Source organism: Carassius gibelio, chromosome A5, assembly GCF_023724105.1.
Source record: "Carassius gibelio isolate Cgi1373 ecotype wild population from Czech Republic chromosome A5, carGib1.2-hapl.c, whole genome shotgun sequence".
Lineage (NCBI taxonomy): Eukaryota > Metazoa > Chordata > Actinopteri > Cypriniformes > Cyprinidae > Carassius > Carassius gibelio.
In genome coordinates, this window is record NC_068375.1 from 39,840,438 (window position 1) to 39,854,997 (window position 14,560).

Sequence of the window (14,560 nt, forward strand, 5' to 3'; positions counted from 1 at the left end):
CAATCGTTAGCCTATTTTTTACAAAAACTGTTTATACGGGGCCATAATGTAACATAGAAGGTAATGGAGCCCTTTATACATTGTCGTGTATCTTTAGAAATAAATAATGGACAAACAGTGTCTTTAAACGCCTCAGATGTAAAGTTATTCGCTGTCAAAGTGACGCCAAAATGAATGGGAGTCAATGGGAATGCTAACGCAAGTGAAGTTCTGCTAAAAGATGGCAGCCCCCACCCGACTTCAACTTCCGGTCGAGTTCCTTGCCCCTTGGGTATGAAGTGGTGAATTATCTTGAGCGTTCAGTCGTTTACCCGTTAACGTTACCGTCATGTCGTCGTTTGTGACAGAAGTGCTCGCCAGCTCAGGAAAGCTGGAGAAAGATGACCTCGCCTGCAAAATCTCCAAACTGTCACGGAAAGTGGAAGAAACGAAGGTAAACAGTGTAACGTTAGTTGAGTTAGCTAGTTAGCAGCTGTCAAACCCCAATAAAACTGAGTTAACTTAACTGTAAACAATAATTCATGTTACATTTAATAATTAAAAAATGCGATTATTTAGTTTTTTGGCACACTAACTCTTTTGGTAATAATGTTAGCATAACGTTACATTGACCGACCGTTAACTAAAGTGCGGCTCACACTCCTCTCATGACATATGAAGTCATTTAAGAATAGCAAACGTGTAATAAGCTTCACTGGACAATAAAAACTTTGATTCATGTTTAATTCGAGAATAGAGCGGTATTGATGTGACACTTTCTGGCTCACGTGTTATGCTGCTGATATCATTGTCAGTCTGAGCTCTTTGAGAAAGATTAAGTTATATGTTATTAGACTTGTTTCAGGCAACATTACTGTGTTCTTTACAGTCTTGAGACCGTGTTAACAACGATAATAATAATATCTGTCTTGGTTCTTTTTTTTACCCATCAAACTTGCCTTTTTGTGTTTTATTCTTGATTATGTTTAGAGATTTGTGAGATTTTGTGTCTAACGAGATCATTATATCACTTTCAGAGCTTTTTGTAATTAAATCTATCAAATGAAATGTGTCTTAGTCTTAATATTTCAATTGGATGATGAGTTTATCCTTGTATTCCTGAAAAAAATATTTTTCCATTTATATCAAAACCCTTTTTGTGTTTAAGCTTGTATTTATTACCGTTTTATGTTTCTGTGTCAGTTTTAACCTCCTTTATTTTTCTCCATGCAGGAAGAGGTTACAGACATGATAAATAAAAAATATATTGAGTTTATGCCCAGTATGGAGGGAGCAGAAGAGCTTTTGGACCAGGTTGAATCAGTTTCCAAAGACATTGATTTATTAAAAAGCTGCATTGAGAATGAGGTACCTTTATTTTACTATTAATAAACAAGTATGCGTTAGTTCCACACACACAAAAAAACAGTTTATGAAAACTAAGTGTATGCATTTCCAGGTTCAGCAGAATCTCCATGATGCCGTAACAGAGTATGCTAAGCTTAAACAGCAGCTAGAGAAAAATACTGCAGTTATAGACCTGCTCCAGCATCTCCAAGAGGTAATGCTACTGGGATTTTTGTATAGGCTTAGAAGATTTTCTGACCATAAAGCTAGACTTATGATTTAAAGCATGTGCATTCTTGTAATTCAGTTGATTGTGTAATAACAGTTTACAGTAATTTGCCTGTTTATTTAAGTAAGGGCACATGGTTTGTGTAATAGAAACATTATCTGATTATTCTGATATGCTCTTATAGTTTGACACGGCAATAGAGGAGTATCACAGGGCCTTGCAGGAAAAAAACTTTGTGGTTGCAGCCAAACAACATGGAAAGGTCAGTCGCATTCAACATTAAATTCATTCATCATATTACTACCCTCTGAATTTAACAGGTTTATTAATTAATTGTATATTTAATGTTTTATATAAAACAATGAGGGCTTTTCCTCATCCTCAAATTTTATACATTTATTGGCATATCATGTAATTAATTTGAATAGCATTTTGGTCGATTAACAGCCCTATGAATTACTATACAGTGTCTTAATCACATATTCCTACTTGCATTATACAGGCACGAGCTAGTGTCGATGCCCTGAAAGCCTGGAAAGACACAGAGTTGCCTTTAGTTCATGCCCTCAGCTCAGAGGTCACAATACAGAGAGAGAATCTCATCTACCACCTTGGGGAAGAGTGGCAGAAACTGGCAGTCTGGAAACTTCCTTCCACTAAAAGTAACTAACTATATTTTACTTAAAACTGGTATGAAATGAAAATTCACCCTCTCTGTAATGCATTTTGTTGATCTCATTGTGACCAATTTAGGTTACAATTTGTTTTTTCTTTAGTAATCAGTTTCACTCCGGTATGTCACAATACAGAAGAAAAGCTCTGTTGCTGGTGTCTAACTGGAAAAAATGTTATCTTTAAGAACATTCTGTCTCTGTTCGGTGACCTAAATAGTTTTGATTTTTCTGTTTGTTTGTTTTTTTTCTCAGCCGAGCTCACTAGTGTGAAGTCTTTCCTGAAGACAGCGCTTCATTTGAACAGAGGAGGTTCTAAGGGAGATGAATCTGTCCCACATGCCCTTCTCCCCAGCATTCTCCAAGCCCTCTTCATTCAAGGAGAGCTACATAAAAAAATTAAACTCTTTGGTACGAATAGGTTTTGGCGTTACAGCCCATTTGTACCTCTAGATCGATTTGTTCACAGTATTTAGTCTGTAAGTTGACTGCCTGACTCTTTGTCAATCCTTTAGGGCAAGTGTTGTTTAAGTACATGCTGAAGCCTCTGATCATATACCCCTCGTTGGTGGTGGAAGTGAGCAGTCACCCAGAACAGGGCGCTGTCTTGAGCCTGCAGTGTACAGAAACCAAAGCAGAGCATCCAGATCCCAGCCAGGCTTATACCAAAGTGCTCACCGTGCTTAAAACACTACACGAACACCTTTTTGGTACGTTTTTTTTTTTTGTGTGTGTGTGACCAAAAAGTTTATTTTGTTCACCATAGACATTGTAGTCATGATTAATAATTACAATTTGTACACTATGCTAGCGGTTATTAGTGGTTAATTATTACTATTATATAACTTTATAATGTTACATATTTATAATAATTTTTAATTAATACAATTATATAACTTTCAAAATGAAAATTCTGTCATCTCAACAAGCTCATGTCTTTGCAAACTAATTTTAACTAAGGCATTATTAAAGGGTTAACTCACCCCAAAATGAAAATTCTGTAATTATTTACGCACCCTCATGTCGTTCCAAACCTGCAAGACCTTCAATCATCTTTGGAACACAAATGAAGATATTTTTGATGCATCCCGTGAGCTCTCTGATCCTCCATAGACCACAAGGATATTACCAAGATCAAGGCAGAAACGTATCCAGGACATTGGTGAAAAAGTCTGTGACATCAGGGGTTCAACCGTATTTTTTCTAAGCTTATTATGTTAATTACATTCTGGGGTACTCTCCAAAATGATGGGAAGATGATAACTCTGTGAGAAGAATTGCTGAATGTATTGTGGTGTTATGGTTTTCTTTGTGCACAAAAAGTATTCTATGTCCTTGTTAAGTTTCTGTGCTTTGATCGTGGTAATATCCTTGCTGTTTCTGGAGGGAGGGTCAGCGAGTTCTCAGATTTCATAAAAAATATCTTAATTTGTGTTCCGAAGATAAACCAAGGTCTTACAGGTTTGGAACGACATGAGGGTGTGTGTAACTAATGACAGAATTTTCATTTTTGGGTGAACCAACCCTTTAAAATATTCCATATGATTCAATCAGTTTAATCCAAGCTTTGCGAAGAGATATGGTTGCTTAATATATAAGAACAGATTTCATGTAGGATTTTATTCACATTTAAACATTACAGAGACAAGTAACTTATGTTAAACAGCCCACAGCACTAGAACCAATCAGGTGTGTTCTAGCATGCACAATTGTCTGTGTTTATTTCATTCGGTGTATGTGAACTAACTCTTTATAAGTGTTACGGTGCTATTTGCATGTCATTGTTGGTCATGCATAAAATGCAAAACTGTTTTATACAAAATATAGTAGGGAGTCCCTAGTACGTCACTTTATCTAACAAGTGGTCTTAAAAAAGGATCTAAGTAGGCTGAGTATGGTGTGTGTGTGTTTTTTTTTGTTTTTTTTCTTCAGATGTGTCTATAGATGGAAAGAAAGTGTCTGAGATTTTAGGAGACCTGATATGGGAGGAGATGTCTGAATGCATAATTCGTGAATGTCTGGTTCATTCCATACCAGCTAACAGTAGTCAGCTAGCTGAGTATAGTGAGGTAAGACTGCAAGGATCTATCAGCATATGACAACTGTGCAGCAGACTTTGTAATACAAAATTAAATTGTATTGTCAGGTCATTAAACAGACAGAAGATTTTGAGAGCAGTCTGAAAGAAATGGGCTACCTCGCAGGGGACTCAACGGACCTCTTAAAATACGCCAGGAACATCAACTCCCACTTTGCAAGCAAAAAATGCCAAGATGTCATTGTGGCTGCACGGAAACTGATGACATCTGAGATGCACAACACAGTGAAAGTAAGACCTCTTTAAATTCTCTTATTTAAATTAAGCTATTAAAGATTGTATTTAAAGGCTTCTATATGTTCTTCTCATCCAGATCACTCCGGAGTATAAGCTCTCTATCCCTAAACTACCAAATCCCAGTGGAGGAGAGAAGGAGAGGAAGGAGTCTAATAAGAAAACCGCCCATTATGATCAGCAGAGCCTGGAAAACGAGAAGCAGCTGAGTCCCAACACTCTCTGCCTGCCTGTGTGTCGCATTAGTGAGTCAGTGCAGCAGCTCATGGAGCTTGCCATTCAGACTCTGTCTGAGGTGGTGGGAAGCTCCCCCCAGTGGTATGTAGCAGGCATTACAGACACTATAATTAAAGGGATAGTTCACCCAAATAGCAAAATTATGCCATTAATAACTTACCCTCATGTTGTTCCAAACCCGTAAGACCTTCATTTATCTTTGGAACACAGTTTAAGATATTTTAGATTTAGTCCGAGAGCTCTCAGTCCCTCCATTGAAGCTGTGTGAACGGTATACTGTCCATGTCCAGAAAGGTAATAAAAACATCATCAAAGTAGTCCATGTGACATCAGAGGGTCAGTTAGAATTTTAAAACACATTTCGGTCCAAAAATAGCAAAAACTATGACTTTATTCAGCATTGTCTTCTCTTCCGTGTCTGTTGTGAGAGAGAGTTACACAACGGCTCGGTGTTCATCTTCAATTTTCTCTTCACAGCAGTTCAGTCAGTGTACTGTTGGAGTAAATGAATTACACCGGGATATTGGTTTGTTTTAACTCCGAGGAAGTGTCAGCCACATAAAAAACGTTAACAGCTTAAGTCATTTGTAGATTAATGCGCATTAGAGAAGCGAACCGTTTAAAACGATTCAGTTCGATTTGGTGAACTGGTTCAAGAAGATCCGGTTACATCGAATGATTCGTTCGAGAACCGGATATCACAAACTGCTTTTTGAACTCTCTATCGCAAAAGACATGGAAGAGAAGACAATGCTGAATAAAGTCGTAGTTTTTGCTATTTTTGGACCAAAATGTATTTTTGATGCTTCAAAAAATTTTAACTGACCCTCTGATGTCACATGGACTACTTTGATGATGCTTTTCTTACCTTTCTGGATATGGACAGTATACCGTACACACAGTTTCAATGGAGGGACTGAGAGCTCTCAGACTAAATCTAAAATATCTTAAACTGTGTTCTGAAGATAAACAGGGGTCTCACGGGTTTGGAACGACATGAGGGTGAGTTAATAGACATAATTTTGCTATTTGGGTGAACTATCCCTTTAAAGGGTTACTCCGCCCCAAAATGAAAATGTTGTTTTTAATCACTTACTTGTATGTCGTTCCAAACCCGTAAAAGCTTTACGATATATTTTACACAGATTTACACATTACATTAAGGCAATGCCTTAAAATCTTGAAGTCTTAGTCAATTTAAACATTTACTATTAAAATCAACAGTTGTGCTTGTTAACAGTTAATGCACATGAACTAACACTGAACAACTCTATTCTCATTAACTAACATTAGGAATAAATACTGTAATGTATTGTTCACGTTAGTTAATAGGCTTCATTAACTAACACTAACGGAATCTTATTGTGAAGTGTTACCTTAATATTAAACATCAATATTATTTTATATTATTAAATATCAGTATTATTTATTCGGTTCCATGCAACAGAATCAGATAGAGATTTTTTTTTATTTTTTTTTTTACTAATTATTAAAATAATGTATAATCCTATAAAGATATTATTATTAGTGAGCAGAGCGTCACGAGAGTAGCATCATTTTACCAGCATTGCCATGTTACGTAAAAGCTTTGGGAAGTCGTGGCCTAATGGTTAGAGGGTTGGACTCCCAATCGAAGGGTTGTGGGTTCTAGTCTCGGGCCGGACGGAATTGTGGGTGGGGGTAGTGCACGAACAGCTCTCTCTCCACCTTCAATACCATGACTTAGGTGCCCTTGAGCAAGGCATCGAACCCCCAACTGCTCCCCGGGCGCCGCAGCATAAATGGCTGCCCACTGCTCCGGGTGTGTGTGTGTGTGCATTTCGGATGGGTTAAATGCAGAGCACAAATTCTGAGTATGGGTCACCATACTTGGCTGAATGTCACTTCACTATCACTATCACTTGGCTGAATGTCACTTCACTATCATTACAGCAATGTAGAGCTATTGCAGACAGAAACAAATATACTACAAAGAAATATCCTGTCGGTGGGTTATTTGAGCAGACTTAGCTTTTCCAGTGAGTACTATATGAGTGGTGCACATTCATAGAGTGGAATATTGAGTGGAGCAGTGATGAGGAGAGTGAATCCTGTGTGCTGAATACTGCTGGGTGGTGTGGCGCTATATCTCTCTTGGCCGAAAACCAAAAATGCCATTTTTGGCCAATAATATTCGGTGGCCGAGAATTCGGTGCATCCCTAGCAGATACTGTATGGATTTATGTCCATGTGGAAGCTCTAATTGCTGAACTTCATGAATATGTGGTCTTTTTCTTTTTTGCAGTGCAGTCCAGCTTTTCTACACAGTCAGAAACATTTTTCACCTATTCTATGATGTTGTGCCTACATATCACAAGTAAGCTGATGTATTTTTTTAAATAGCCATATTCTCAGTATATTGTTTGTTTGTTTTTAATGTGGTTCTTTTTTTCATAACTTAGGGACAACTTCCTGAAGTTGCCTCACTTGGCTGCAATCCAACACAATAACTGTATGTTCATAGCTCACCACCTCTTAACCTTGGGTTTCCAGTTTAAACCTCACCTTCCTTTGAAAGATGGAGTTGCTTATTTTGTAGACTTGGTCCCAGGCTTCAGAAGACTAGGTGAGGGCACACTGACATTTTATGATACTGTTCAAATTGGTCCGTAAGAAATTAATACTTTTATTCAGCATTACAATTAACAACAATCACAACAATTCAGTATAGTTCATTTCAAAATTAAATTAAACCAAATAATGAATAATTGAATAATGAATAATTTCTGAAGGATTGTCACAGGAATAAATTGCATTTGTCATTTTAAATTATAACAATATTTCACAATATTACTTGATACAATAAATGCAGCCTTGGTGAGCATAAGAGAAATCTTTCCAACCTCAACCTTTTGAACAGTAGTGTACATAGCAGTGTTCAAGATGAGATGCTTATTTTTTTTCTTTATTTTAAGGTGCTCGGTGCTTTGTGGCACAAATGAACGTTCAAAAAGCTGAGATGTTGGAGAGACTGTCCACTGCAAGGAACTTCTCCAACTTGGATGATGAAGACAATTACTCTGTAGCCAGCAAGGCTATCAGACAAGTATGATGAAACACCACAAATTCACTGTCCTTGAATGAACAGTAGAGGGTTTTGTGCCTAGAGTGCTCGTCACTGAAGTTTTATTGTTATCGTTTATTTTAGGTAATTCATCAGCTGAGGAGGTTGGGAAAAGTTTGGCAAGATGTCTTGCCTGTGAACATATACTGCAAAGCCATTGGGACTCTCCTCAATACCGCAATTTCAGAGCTGATTAACAAAATTATGATGTTGGAGGTAAGGCAATACATAATGCTGTTGTTTTTGGGGACAACAATTAACTGTTTGGGGTATAAACTAAGTGCTCTCATTCCAGGACATCTCTAACGTGGATGGTGAGCGACTGCGAACACTATGTCAAACCATCATCGAGGAAGGGCCGCTGGTCTTCAATCCATTGCCGGATGAAAACAAGAACAAAAAATATCAAGAAGAGGTTCCAGTCTATGTTAAGAAATGGATGACCTTAAAAGAGATCTCCATGGTGCTAAATGCAAATCTACAGGAGATTGTGGACCGGTGATACACATCTTCTTTTATATATGGTTTATTTTATAGGATCTTGTCTGTAAAAGCTTTATTAGCTTTTCATTATTTTATTTAGGATTATGTATAGAGTTCATATATTTAATTGGAGCTCACGTTAAACATATTTTTCTTCTTATTTAGGTGGGCAGAGGGGAAAGGCCCTTTGGCAGTGGAGTTCTCCTGTAATGAGATGAAGAGCCTTATTCGAGCTCTGTTCAAGAACACAGAGAGACGAGCAGCAGCCCTCGCTAAAATCGTTAAATAAACAACCAAAATACCAATGCAAAATAACGCTACTTGATGCTTTTCCTTACATGTATTGTATTCTATATTTTTCTATTTTGCTGAAAGTTGCATTACAATAAATGCTTTTCTAAGCACGTGCCTGCTCTCTTATCAGTATATGAATTAATAGTTGGTTGGAAAAATACCTCAATAAAATGCAACAATTGCATTGTCTTGTTTTATGCTGATAAGTTTTTCAAATTACTGTGTGTTTATGGAAGATATAAAGTGGGGGGATTTAACGACACGAGGGAGTTTGCGTTTTATTTATGGGTATATTAAACATTTAAAGGATAAAAAATGGAAAAGAATCATACCTTAAAATAATTCACTTGAGTCGCAATGCATTAGCAATGTAAATGCGAAGTGATCCATATTTGAAAAGTAGGCGTGGATAGTTAAACTTTTACTTTGCGGCACTTTTACGTCAGTGCTTGCTTGAGAAGTACGACACCGGTTTTGACAGCTTGAAGGTTGCCATGTATTTACAATTACACTCGCCCGCTCTCAGATTGATGCATCTGTTCAATAAAATACTTGCCCATATAATTGTGTAACCTAACGATTCTCTAAGCTTATGCGAAAAATGTAAGTGTTAATCACTTTCATATCTATCATAGTTATAATTTGCGACTAAACATGATTTTGTTCATGAGAAAATTTAAAAGGAAACGTATCTGGCAACCCTGGCGCGTTAACAGGAGGACGAAGCGAAGGAGACTGTCGTAAAGTGGAATGTTTTTGAGTGAGGAGGTCATTGGAAAGTGAGGTTGTTTGGTACGTTGTCGGGGGAATAGCAGATACTCTGATACCAGAGTGGCTTTACTCAAATCCAGCGTCGTTTTACAGGGGTCATCACGTTCAAAATGTTGCGTTTAGCGCTGCGAGTGCGTCCATCTCCCAGATTCACCCGGCCCAGTGTCCGGACGGGCCCTGCTGCTGCTGCTAGTCCACGATCCGGACCGCTGTCATGCCATCATCTCAAGCGATACCACTCCAGCGGCCCGGCCCGGCCCCGGATCTTGAGTGACGGTCGGCGTGTGTTCAACAGCATCCTCATTAACAGATCATGGGTCTGGAGAAGCCAGACGGCTAGTTTCAGTCAAAGCATGCGAGTGTACAGTCTGCCGCCACATCAGAAAGTAAGCTAAGGGCTAACTCATGTTATTATGTGCTTCCAACCCCGTTTGACTTGATTTTTTTCTCTCTTTTTGAATATACTAAGGCACAGATTTGGAAAACATGAGGAAGAATAAAATTATTTCAAAATGTTTTATGTGAACTGAATCCTGGAATAGCGCATCAGTGCGTTTCTTCTGTTGGTGTCACCTTCAAGATGTTATTTCTATATATATGTGTATATAGGTATGTCATAAATTCTGTGAGCTGTCAGAGGTCCGTGTTTGCATGCTATCTCACGAGACGCCAGAACAGTTTCATATGATTTAATAATATTCTAAATATTTAGTCTTAGTAGATGTCTTCATATATTTCCATGCTTAGAAAATAATTAAATTATAAAATAAATGCTCATCTCCATAATGATTATACATTAATACTCTGCTCTAAACCATTTCATCAGTTTGAAATAGCTGTTTGTGAGTCCAGTCTCCATAAAATAAATAAAAATCCTCATTCGTAAAAACAAAACAAAAAACTGGCACAAGTCATGGAAATCCATCATTTGGAAGTTGTGGGATTCCTGAATATCATGATCTTACATCACAGTAATCAACAACAGAACTGTTGAACTACAATTTCAATGCAGATCATTTACATAACAAAAAGTATGGAATAGTTATGATTTGTAATTATCCAAAAAGAAGTTTCTTATGCTCACAAAAGCTGCATTTATTCAGTAAAAAAAAAAATGCATTAAAATGTAATATTGTACAAAAATGTAACCATTTAAAATGTTTTCTATTTTAATTTATTTTAAAATGTTATTTATTTCTGTGACCGTAAAGCTGAATTTTCAACAACGATTACTTCAGTATTCAGTGTTACATGATCAACCTGATCAGAAGTCATTGTTATTAAATTAAAATTAAATTAAATTAAATTTATGCATTTAGCAGACGCTTTTATCCAAAGCGACAGTGCATTCAGGCTATCAATTTTTACCTATCAAGTGTTCCCGGGGAATTGAAACCCCAACCTTGCACTTGATAAAGCGCAATGCTCTACCAACTGAGCTACAGGAACACAATTACTCTCAACTTCTGACTGTTAATTTATTACATTCTATGAGTAGAATTTATATTCATTCATGCAAAATGCTCACAACTTTCTGTTAATTTAACCTAATTCATTTTATTACAGGTGGAACTACCCGCGTTGTCCCCAACTATGCAGATGGGCACTATTGCACGCTGGGAGAAGAAAGAAGGAGACAAAATCAATGAGGGAGATTTGATTGCTGAGGTGAAGCACATTCAGTTTTACCAACAAGATAAAATTACACTTAATAGTTTAATAGTGATGACAAGAATAAGTAATAATTGATGACAGCTGTTGAATTTTGTAATATTAATGTACATCTGACTGAGAATGAATGAGACAACGACATGGAGCATGGCACCTTGGAGCATCTGTCAACCAATCAGAATCAAACGCTCAACAGCCCCATGGCATAATACTGAATTTTAGCTATTCTGTTTTGATTTGGTCAGGTTGAAACAGACAAGGCTACTGTTGGATTTGAAATGCTGGAGGAGTGCTACCTTGCCAAGATCTTGGTCCCTCAGGGTACAAGAGATGTGCCCATTGGGGGTGTCATTTGTATTACAGTTGACAAGTAAGCATCATTTTTACCTGCACTACCAATATCTACTGTTTGCTGTATACATATTGCATAATGTCCTTAATAATGTAAAATGATAGTTAAAAGTATTCATACTTGAGAGGAAACTTTCCTATCATTTTTGTGGTACCACAGAGAAATGGTGCAGTCATAATAAAGGGCTTAATTGATTCTGTGTCTTGATCTTAGCTTTTTATGAAAGCATGAAGTTGTATGTTTAATATCTGTGTGTGTGTTAAATAGAATGTATGTTTGAGATTTTCCCACCTTATATACATCATCTAACCTTTGACCTTTAGTCCTGACCTCATCCCTGCATTTAAAGACCTTACATTGGATAAAATCGCTAGCTCCGCCTCTGCACCTGCAGCTGCCCCTCCCCCTCCAGCAGCGCCTGCTGCTGCTCCTGCTTCACCACAAGTTCCTGGAAGCTCCCACCCACCTCACATGAAGGTATGAGATGTGGACCAAATATGAAAATGACTTAAAATTAGAAAAAATATTTGGGATATTGGCCGGTTTAAGCATATGCAAGTATGTCTTGATCCTGCTGTTACTGACTTTCTGTCTTGCTTTCATTAGGTTCTTCTCCCAGCTCTCTCCCCCACTATGACTGTGGGCACCGTGCAGCGCTGGGAGAAGAAGGTGGGTGAGAAACTTGGTGAGGGAGACCTGCTGGCTGAAATCGAGACCGATAAGGCAACAATCGGTAAATTGTCAATTATTTTGCTTATAGATAACAGTTTCTCATTATGGAAATGGTGATTTTTGAGATTTATGGCTAAATTGTAATCACATATTTAGGTTGGGCAGATTTGGTCATTGATGATCGGTCGCACTCAACATTATTTATACACTATCGTTCAAAAGTTTGGGGTCTTTAAATATTTTTTTTTATATTTTGAAAGAAGTCTCACCAAGGCAGCAATAATTTTATCAGAAATACAATTAAAAAAAAAACTGTAATACTCTGAAATATTATTACAGTTTAAAATGTAATTTATTAATTATTATTATTATTATTACATTTATTCATAAAATGTAAATTGTATCATTACTCCAGTCTTCAGTGTCACATGATCCTTTAGAAATCATTTTCATATGATGATTCGGGGCTTATATTTGGAAAGATATTTTTCAGGATTCTTTCACAAGTAGATCATTCAAAAGTACAGCATTTAAAATGGGGTTTGTTTAGACGTGGCGCTTGGTAGAATGCGACTCGCAAACTCTTTTTTTAAACGTCAGCTGGCTCTAACCAGTTTTTTGACTTCACGCACTGAGTGACACTTATTTCTTGTTGTATTTCATAAAAAATAAATAAAGGTTGTTGTGGTATATAAAACTATTACAAATTAATTAGCTACACACACACACACACACACAGTCTCTTTCTCCCTCTCTCTGCCGGTCATCTTGAGTTTTTTTTCTTTTTTAAACGTCAGCTGGCTCTAACCAGTTTTTTGACTTCACGCACTGTGACACTTTCTTGCTCTATTTCATAAAAAAAATAAAGGTAGTTGTGGTATAAATAATATTACAAATTAACACACACATGTGGTGTGGAAATAAAAAATAAAAAAAGAACCAAAAATAAAAAATCACACTGATTATAAAAAAAAAGTTATGTTGAGATGAAAACTCTTCTTCATTACATTTAACTTCATAATTGCAACCGCATGTGTTGTATTCATTGCAAAACTTGTTCTGTATATAGTTCATTTGTTATTGTGATCAAAACCATTGATCTGAAGCTCAATGCTGACGCTGTCATGTAAATAGTTTTCTAATCAGCAATAAATATAACAATTTCTGATCAACCCCTATCAATTTCATGCTTAAAATAACATACCAGTTAAAGCCCCTCCCGTTTTAAGTCAACCAGACCTACTTCCGGGTTAAATTCCGCCCACTTTCTGGTTAGGCCCCGCCCAGTCCGAGTACAGATACAGATACAGATAATTCATATGGTTAACAGATACAGATAATGCTGTACTCGCTCATCCCTAATAAATACATTAACTATTTATACACAATCAAAAATATATGCATAAACCAGATTTAAGTGTTCACAACATCATGTAAAGTAATTTCTTCCTTTGATTTTCAGGTTTTGAGGTACAGGAGGAGGGTTACCTGGCTAAGATATTGATTGCTGAGGGCACCAGAGACGTTCCCCTTGGCACTCCTCTCTGTATCATTGTGGAAAAGGAAACCGATATTGGCGCATTTGCAGACTATGTAGAGACAGGGGTGGCTACAAGCCCACCTCCCGCACCAACACCGGTAGAAAGCTCCATCTTTTCTACAAGACCTTTATTGTTTATGTAATTACTGCTAAGGTTAATCATGCACACTTACTGCTATTATTATTTAAAAAAATTAGGAATTTTTTAACATCAGTAAACATTAGCAGAAATCATTTATTGTTCATTTTGAGGTGCAGCAGTACTTTGAATGACACAAGCCACGATCATGCTGAGCCTGTTTTGTGGGGTTGGCTGTACAACAAATATTTTGTCTGACGAGATATTAAGATATTTATTTTATTTAAAAATGATTATATAGCTATGTACTAATTGATTGGTTATAGTTAGCATGTGCACTTACTGCTAATCTACAGTTACAACAAACATAATGTGTTCTAATGTGTTTTATAACCCAGAATTTTGACATTTAACCTAACAAAAAAGAAATAATTTTAGTAGGTGGTTTACATATGTCTTTAAACTGTAATTCCCTGCCAGGTGGCCACCCCACCTCCAGCTCCAGCAGCTCCCACCCCAGCACCTGCCACTGCTCCAGCCGCCCCTGCTGCTCCTAGGAAGGGTAGGGTGTTTGCCAGTCCACTAGCCAAGAAACTGGCAGCCGAGAAGGGAATTGATATCGCCCAAGTCGCAGGTAGGGGCAAATTGACTTTAATTCTGTCAGTTATGGGTGATTTATATGTGACACTGACAGAAATGGGAATGTGCTACTGCCGTGTCCATAGGAACTGGACCAGACGGAGCAGTCACCAAGAAAGATATCGACACTTTCGTTCCACCTAAACCCGCTCCTGTAAGTC

General features: G+C 37.3%; 2 protein-coding genes across 2 annotated transcripts in view; both read left to right on the forward strand.

Moving 5' to 3' along the window:
• Window positions 1-260: 260 nt before the first annotated feature.
• LOC128014947 (centromere/kinetochore protein zw10 homolog) lies at window positions 261-8,794 on the forward strand. The gene is made up of 16 exons (XM_052598734.1): window positions 261-433; window positions 1,213-1,347; window positions 1,439-1,540; window positions 1,740-1,817; window positions 2,058-2,217; window positions 2,482-2,637; window positions 2,742-2,936; window positions 4,159-4,295; window positions 4,373-4,555; window positions 4,638-4,876; window positions 7,080-7,151; window positions 7,237-7,400; window positions 7,750-7,880; window positions 7,983-8,114; window positions 8,194-8,396; window positions 8,547-8,794. The coding sequence occupies exons 1-16, from the start codon at window positions 329-331 to the stop codon at window positions 8,668-8,670; spliced, it is 2,316 nt and encodes a 771-aa protein (XP_052454694.1). The 5' UTR covers window positions 261-328; the 3' UTR covers window positions 8,671-8,794.
• Window positions 8,795-9,388: 594 nt separating this feature from the next.
• LOC128015019 (dihydrolipoyllysine-residue acetyltransferase component of pyruvate dehydrogenase complex, mitochondrial-like) overlaps window positions 9,389-14,560 on the forward strand; it is a 7,294-nt gene continuing 2,122 nt past the window's right edge. The window contains exons 1-8 of the mRNA XM_052598776.1: window positions 9,389-9,832; window positions 11,013-11,114; window positions 11,363-11,487; window positions 11,793-11,946; window positions 12,076-12,202; window positions 13,604-13,779; window positions 14,241-14,394; window positions 14,486-14,553. Coding sequence (XP_052454736.1) covers window positions 9,557-9,832; window positions 11,013-11,114; window positions 11,363-11,487; window positions 11,793-11,946; window positions 12,076-12,202; window positions 13,604-13,779; window positions 14,241-14,394; window positions 14,486-14,553 — 1,182 coding nt within the window. The 5' untranslated portion in view covers window positions 9,389-9,556. The remainder of the gene's footprint in view (window positions 9,833-11,012; window positions 11,115-11,362; window positions 11,488-11,792; window positions 11,947-12,075; window positions 12,203-13,603; window positions 13,780-14,240; window positions 14,395-14,485; window positions 14,554-14,560) is intronic.

What these genes read in the sequence shown, in the direction of transcription:
- LOC128014947 (XM_052598734.1), top strand. Translation starts at nt 329, where the DNA reads ATGTCGTCGTTTGTGACAGAAGTGCTCGCCAGCTCAGGAAAGCTGGAG. An exon ending in TAAAAAAATTAAACTCTTTG is followed by an intron (nt 2,638 to 2,741) that starts GTACGAATAGGT and finishes TCAATCCTTTAG; the next exon opens with GGCAAGTGTTGTTTAAGTAC. An exon ending in ACAAAATTATGATGTTGGAG is followed by an intron (nt 8,115 to 8,193) that starts GTAAGGCAATAC and finishes CTCTCATTCCAG; the next exon opens with GACATCTCTAACGTGGATGG.